Below are 7,374 nucleotides of genomic sequence, written 5' to 3'. Positions count from 1 at the left end.
TACTTACATAAAAGTTGTCAAAAATAGACAACAAATTAATTTCTCTAATTAATTTCACAAACTTCGTAAATTGATCATTCTCGGTGTAGTGCACACTGCCTAATTTTCGTGAAATATTGGTGTTCAGTAAATCGTTATATAAATTATTTAATAATAAAGTATCGTGCAATATTATTTAATATTTTACGATAATATACTTGAATATTTAAATAACAAAAATTAGACAAAGAACACTAACCGTGAGCCAAATCAAGTATTCATAAAACAACAAAGACAACTCCGTCTTTATCGCCTATAAGTCTTAAAAAGTAATTTTACTACAGTATAATTAAAATTATTATTTAACTCATTTCTACTCTCTAGCATTACATAGGAGATCTAAGGGCTACACACACAGAGAGACTTTTAGCAGCGATGCGATGCAAACGCGCGATCGTAAAACGCGCGATTGCATCACTACACTTGGGGTTAACGAATCTTTCACTTGCGTCTTTCGCTTGCTTGCGTGACTCGCTTTGCGCATACGAAAAGATCTGTCCTGTCACTTAAGCGCAGATAGGACTGTTCACGAGTCACTCGCTTGCGCCGGCCCGCTTGCCTTGCGTTGGATTGCTTTGTGTGGCGTGAGTTTGATATCTAGCAAGCTTGATATTTCCATGCAAGTGTTAGATTATTATTATTATTATTATTATTATTATTATTATTATTTAAGTATAGTTTTTAAAGTTGCAAGACTCTTAAGTAAATTATATAGTTACGTTTTAGTGTTCTTCATAAATGAAATACTGTTTATTTTGTTATATATGCAATAGGAATGAAGTTATTTTAATGTTTCATTAATTTACATGTAAGGAATTTGATTATAATAACATTCATTCTAATTATTAATAAAATAAGTTGGTAATTGCTACAACACACGAGAACTGTCAGTAGTTTGTGGCGGTAATGGCCGCGGACGACGGAAGGTATTGGTTTTTCGGGAAGAATATATTGTTTTAGTGTGTGTCTGCAGTTTTATTTAACAAGAAAAGTTTTCACAAGCAATAATGAACGTTTGCGGAGGACAGCATCACTGGCCAATCACAGACAAGCAGCCGGTTCGAAAGTGTTAACAATCCAAATGCAAGGCGCCACGCATGCGCGCAAGTCTCTCCGCAACGCAAAGATTCGTGAACGCCTTTGCGCGGGTGGAAGATTTCTACGCCGTGTACTCAGCCAACGCAAGCAAGCGCAAAACGCAAGTGAAAGTCTCGTGCACCCGGCATTACAGGCGATTGCATCGATGCAATCGCGCGTTTGTATCGATGCAGACGATCTTACGATCAGACGATGCTTAAAATCTCGCACGTATGTAAAGGCAGACGATTAGCGACTGCATCTCTACTCCATCGCTGCTCGAAAGTCGCCATGTGTAACCGCTATTACACGAAAGAGGTTAGATACTCGTATGTCCTTACAAAACTTTGGGGCTTAAAACATCTCTCATATTTTCCTAAGACCACCGTAGGCAGCATGCGGTTCGCGCGGATAACACTGTGTGTTACCAACTTAGAACTTTTATTAGGGCAGTTATATAAACACTGGGCAACAGTTAGTAATAACTTATTTATTTGGGCAGTATTTAATTTTTCATATGGCAATAATTGTTGTGACGCGAATCAATGACATTTTTGAAAATAACTTGGCAACATTGACAGGGAATCGCAACAGACCGGTTAAAAAAGTTTTAAGTACATGCAATAGAAGCGAAAAAGACGTTGATTTTCACGTCGGTATTCCAAACGGAACGGAAACGCGCAATGCCTTTTTCGCTTTTATTGCACGGATAAACAGCTCTTTCTAACAGAGTCAAGCCGATGCCGCATTAGCAAATATGGCTCAACTTACTCGAGCAAAGTGTTCATTGCTGTAAAATCTATTAACGCTGCACTAAGGCCAAAGACGGATTTCAAAGGATATGTATGAACTAGGTATTTTATCTAGTCACAGTTACACTATGTATATACAATGTTCTTTAACTAGAATAATGGCCCGTCCACATGATCATGCTTCGATTTTCGATAGGAAAATGGACCTCGCGCATGCTGCTTACACTATTTGGCTTGAGCTCAATTATTCGTAGTGAAGCTCGATCGCATGTGTAGCGGATTATTAAGTTATATCTAGTGCGAACTCTAAAATCTACAGTTTAATTTGAACACACTACTTTCACAAATAGGTTGATTTGATGAGCTTGTCAAAATAACAAGAGAAGAGAAAGTTGTGAATAAACCCCAGTAAATGATACCTCCTATGTGTTTTTCCCAATTATTTGGTATTACTGCAATTTAATCTAATTAATATGTTTTTGGTCGGCTTTTCGAAGTTGGTCTTTAATACAGCAGTTCCATCAAAATCTGCTCATCAGATTTAATACATATCTTACACGTATATCTTAAATTTTATTACTTGTCAATGGATTAAGAAAAATAGAACACATATCGGAATCCAACACGATGACGAAGTCAGTGCCACAATACGATGCGGTAGGCAGGGTCCACATTGTCCACGTAGTAACCATTTATGCAGTGGTCCGGTATCTCGATATCTATCTGTAGTAGAGAATTTTTGTTAGTGCATATACTATATATTAAATTATATAAACAATCATAATTATATGTTGCATAGTATGTACTTTACGTTAAATACTTAGTGTTTATTAACTTACTTTATTGCTCTGCTAATTTTTGCAGAGCAATAAAGTGATTTTGTGTGTACTTTTTCATTATGATTAGATAATGAAACCTCTCTTTCGTTCGTTTAGTAGATTGGAAGAAGTACCTACCAAGGATTGATTTGCGTGAGTCACTCAATTTATTTTTAGTACCTTTTACTAAATAGAGTTAAAACTTTAAAAACATTAATCGAAGGAATTTTTCTTAGTATTTTCGATCTACGCATTAATAATTATAACAAAATAGTGGAGTAATTTCAATTTAAAAAAATAATTGAATATCATGGTAGTAGAACATCGTGACATTCAATAAACTTAAAAAATATATAAAATATTTTTAGCTCTATTTAGTAAAAGGTATAAAAAAATATATCTTTGTTGAAAAAACGGTAAATAGCAATTAACATACAACTTATAGTCTAATTTTAACTGCAGGCAATAAATTTACGTAAAATGGGTTGGGGGTTTTTTATGCAGGTACTCTTTTTTAATTTATTTCATGACCTTGCGTTCAAGTGTTTCAGTTGGAATATTAGAGATAATACCAAAGACAATTTCATAAAAAAAGTAATAGTAACTTATAAATAGTTATATAGGTATAGTTTTATTTTTTTTTAATTCACAGGATAAAAAGTTAGAGACGTTTAAATTAAAGTAACCTCGGTTTAAATTATCAGAACTTTCTTGTTGAAAAATTCTGTTTTACGGGTCCGTGCCATAGGATTATATAAGATTTAATATTCATCCAATTAATATTCTGCGGCGATTACGAACTTCATCAATTAACCTATCTGGGTCCATTATTATAATTTAAATTACTTCTATAATAATCTAATAAAAATTGGAACATTAATTAATTAATCATCTAGTAGTAGTCGCAAGCGATTTATCGCTGCAAGTCTCACGACCAATGGTCGCTGGTCGCGGACATTGCGCTAAGCCATTTAGTTGTACATGTTAAAATAAGTCGCACGCAGTCGCGAAATATCGTCGGCACGCTGCACGAGCCCTTATGTATAAAAAGGTGGGCAAAATACCCCAGTACTTGTTTGAAACTACTCCAGTAAGTAAGAGTGGCTTTAATGAAAAATTTCACATGATTTACGCATTTCGCAAAAAGGTGTTCCACATATGCATATAGATACTACAAGTATACTGCCGTCCACCAACTAAAACGCAGTTAAGTGACAAATGGTCAAATATCTGTTTTAAATAGCAAAAGATAGAGCACAAAATTATATTTTAAAAATAGTTAATTTTAACGTGCGCGACTTATCGGAACTTACCGTAACGATGCAAAAACTGGGTTATGGTTTTTTATATCTCAAAAAATATATTTAGTATATATTGACAATTATATAATTATACTATACTGCCGCTTTTTAATTAGCGGTAGTATAGTTACAAGGAGCGACATAGAGTTGTTAAAACCACCAAATATTAATTAAGTACTTTTTCGAATTTCGGATTTCCGGAAATAGTTTTACTGCATCGTAAGACAAAACTACTGACCTAGGAAGAGGAAGTTGGATTATAAAGTACTTCTAATGGCCATGTAAAAAAAATGCATATTTAAAATCTTTTATCGACCATTGATAAAATAATACAAAAAAACTTGAGATAAATAATGTTGAAGTATGAAAAAACCCCCAGTGGTAGTTTTTATTCAAAGCCTTGTATCCCAAAATCCATAATGGCAACACTCTAATAAAACAAATTTCAATAAATGAAAGTGAGTAATACGTGTATCACAGACATTTAATCTTAAAATCTCTTGTACTCAGTCAACATATAAATGCTTACATCTAGCGCTACACAGTCCTTCTTTAAATGGTGTCTTAAGTATTTTTTACTTTCAATTTCCAATTATTACCCTTATTCCAAGGCTACACGAGACGACGCTTAGCCCAGTCTCAACTCCAAAACACCAGAAATATGGCTGGCTCCATAAATTACAAAATACCAGGTTCTTCTCTCTTTCTACTCCGACTTCGGAGTAGAAAGCCCAGGTCCGTCGGGTCCTAGTGGATTCTCTTTTCTTTATATAAAATTTTAATTAAAAAGCTAATGGACCCAAGTGCTGTCTACCATGTCCAACATATTAAGTGTTACAAAGTTTCATGTTTTGGACACTTTACGGGACCCAATTTCATACATGTCACCCCAATGCTAGTATTAGCCTCTCATGTATTTACCGGTAATTAAAGATTTATGTGCCTACTGAGTATAGTAATCTACAAATATTAAACGTTAAATACATGAAAACGTATACCTTATAGCTACTTCAAAGAAATAAGCATTTAGCATCGAGTATATTACCAGAAATAGAGACAAAATAAGGCCATATATCCCTGGCGACTCATGCGGCAAATGTGCCTTATATCACTTTTAAATATTAACTCTCGCTTGTGCTGAAATCACAAATTAGAAAGTTGAAATAGTACAGTGCCAACAACTGACCTGTGTGTAGGTCTCTGTATATTCCAAAAATATTCTGTATTTATCGTAATAAAGATAATATCTCTAACAATGAGGGCTGTTCCATTCGGTGGTGTGGGAAAAACAGCAAAACATCTAATTACAAAACAAACGGAATGACATTTAATCGGTAATTAAATATAATACGAATACGAATTCGGGCTGACCAATCGGAGCGCAGTTGTTACCGTAATGATTTGGCAGAATAATTTTCGAACAAATCAAATGACATTTCGTCTCTATTTCTGGTCATACACTCGATGGCTTGTAGTTACCTCACTACTATTGCCAGAAATTATTAATTTTATTATTATTATTACATTATTCTCTCCATACCACCTGTAACTTCGAAATATACAGGGTTATTTGAAAATTACTAACCTTGCAGGACTATATTACTATCATCATAAACAACAACTTTTGTTTCAGGGCTTTTAAGAGCGTATACTACCTCAAATGGCTTTGGTTGGTTCCGCATAACGCTGAAATTGTTGAATCGCTTTGGAAAAAATATATAGTAAAATTGAGGATGTACATTGATTAGTTTACGATGTGAAAACACGATTTCTAAAAATTGTCACGACAGAAAAAAAACACAAACTTACTTCGAAATTTTACGACAAAAACCGTTATATTCAATAGGTACTTTAAATATATCCATGTTTTTTTTATATCAACTGAACTAAATAATACATGTAGGTATATTATACGATATAGATTTTTCAAATGGCTTTAATTTAGTTTGTAAAAAAATAAATTCTGAAAGTGTGCATGAGAAACAATTACAATCGAGCAGAGGTAGTATCGATTCTTAATAATTCATCAGATTTTACTTCCGTGCAAAAATAATACATATTTAAATAGATCGCTCCAAATGGTGATAACTCTGTACGGTAGCAAAACAACGCACCCGCGACCAAAATGATTTTTAAGAATGACAGCACGCGGAAGGCGTTGCTAAAAATACATATATCTAAAAAGTGTCAGATAGTATAACAAAAAAACTTAAGTTTGTTTTTGAACCGTGGAACAAAAATTTGTTATTTAGATGTTACTCGTAGTAATCTAGCGCTGCAACGTTGTTAGTATTTTACAAAAAACTTCTAATTTTTTTTTACACTTTTAGAAAAAATGCTTTACTTGTACCTCATTCACGCCTGACATCACGAGTGGACAAGCGGCTTGAGTCACAAAAAGTTGTCAAAATTAAAAAAATTTTAGTATGCACATTTTTCATTGAAGTAGCTATTTGATTAAATTAATTGGACATCAAATACGTACTATAAGTTCTGTTTTCTACTTGTTTTCAACTACATTTGTAATAATACTACTTAATATTCATTTAAGACGATTAAAAAGCTGGATTACATACTAAACATACATATGGCAATACTACAAATCTTGGCACGAGTTTTTTTTAAACCAGTGGAGCAGTCGAAAATTTCAGAGATTCCAAAGGTATAAACTAATAAGCTCAACATTAACCCGATTACATTAATTTTAACACTTAAGTATACAACAGTTACTAGACAATAAGAAACGGGCGTTTACAACGTTAACATTAACTATAACTCGATATGTTAACAGAGACAAAAAGAGTACAATATTATTGGTTTCCGAAAATATTGCAATACACCCGCAATACAAAAAAAAACGTTTTCTATCTCACAGTATCTTTATTCGTTAACCCCGCACCCTATTTGTTAAGTGGGCAAGCAATTTTTACTACGTAAATATCCCCGTATGACATTGAGCACTTGACTATCATTATATAGACACAACATTAAATTACATAGACACCAAAATAATATTATTAAATACCTTCTAATCGACCAAGCTGCCACCTTAAGATCACCTACGTCACCTGATACCGTGACAAGACACATAGAAGATGTTCAGAAATGTTATGCAATTATTATACCTGCTCTGAATTTACCGAAACTATAAAAACATTTCGTTTCCGGTAGCAAAATGGGGGTGGTATCATTTGATACCAAATAATACCAATGGCATTGGTTACGTTAAGTCATAGTTATATGTCTAAACTAAACTGCCTCAGTCGGCGAACGGTCACCACGCCGAGATCCCAGGTTCGATTCCCGGGCCGGGAAAAATATTTGTATGGCCTACATTTAATAATAATAATAACGCACACACTCAACATAGCCCCGCACTAGAGAAAC

General features: G+C 33.8%; 1 protein-coding gene across 3 annotated transcripts in view; it reads right to left on the bottom strand.

The window, feature by feature from the left end:
• Positions 1–731: 731 nt before the first annotated feature.
• The window catches only part of LOC113236053 (SPRY domain-containing SOCS box protein 3), a 25,036-nt gene continuing 18,393 nt past the window's right edge, over positions 732–7,374 (bottom strand). For all 3 annotated transcript variants that reach the window (XM_026472046.1, XM_026472045.1, XM_026472044.1), the window contains one exon: positions 732–2,591. In XM_026472046.1, coding sequence (XP_026327831.1) covers positions 2,505–2,591 — 87 coding nt within the window. In that variant the 3' untranslated portion in view covers positions 732–2,504. The remainder of the gene's footprint in view (positions 2,592–7,374) is intronic.

Source organism: Hyposmocoma kahamanoa, unplaced genomic scaffold, assembly GCF_003589595.1.
Source record: "Hyposmocoma kahamanoa isolate Upper Pololo Valley unplaced genomic scaffold, ASM358959v1 88, whole genome shotgun sequence".
In the NCBI taxonomy this organism is placed as follows: domain Eukaryota; kingdom Metazoa; phylum Arthropoda; class Insecta; order Lepidoptera; family Cosmopterigidae; genus Hyposmocoma; species Hyposmocoma kahamanoa.
This window is presented reverse-complemented; position numbering and strand designations above follow the sequence as displayed.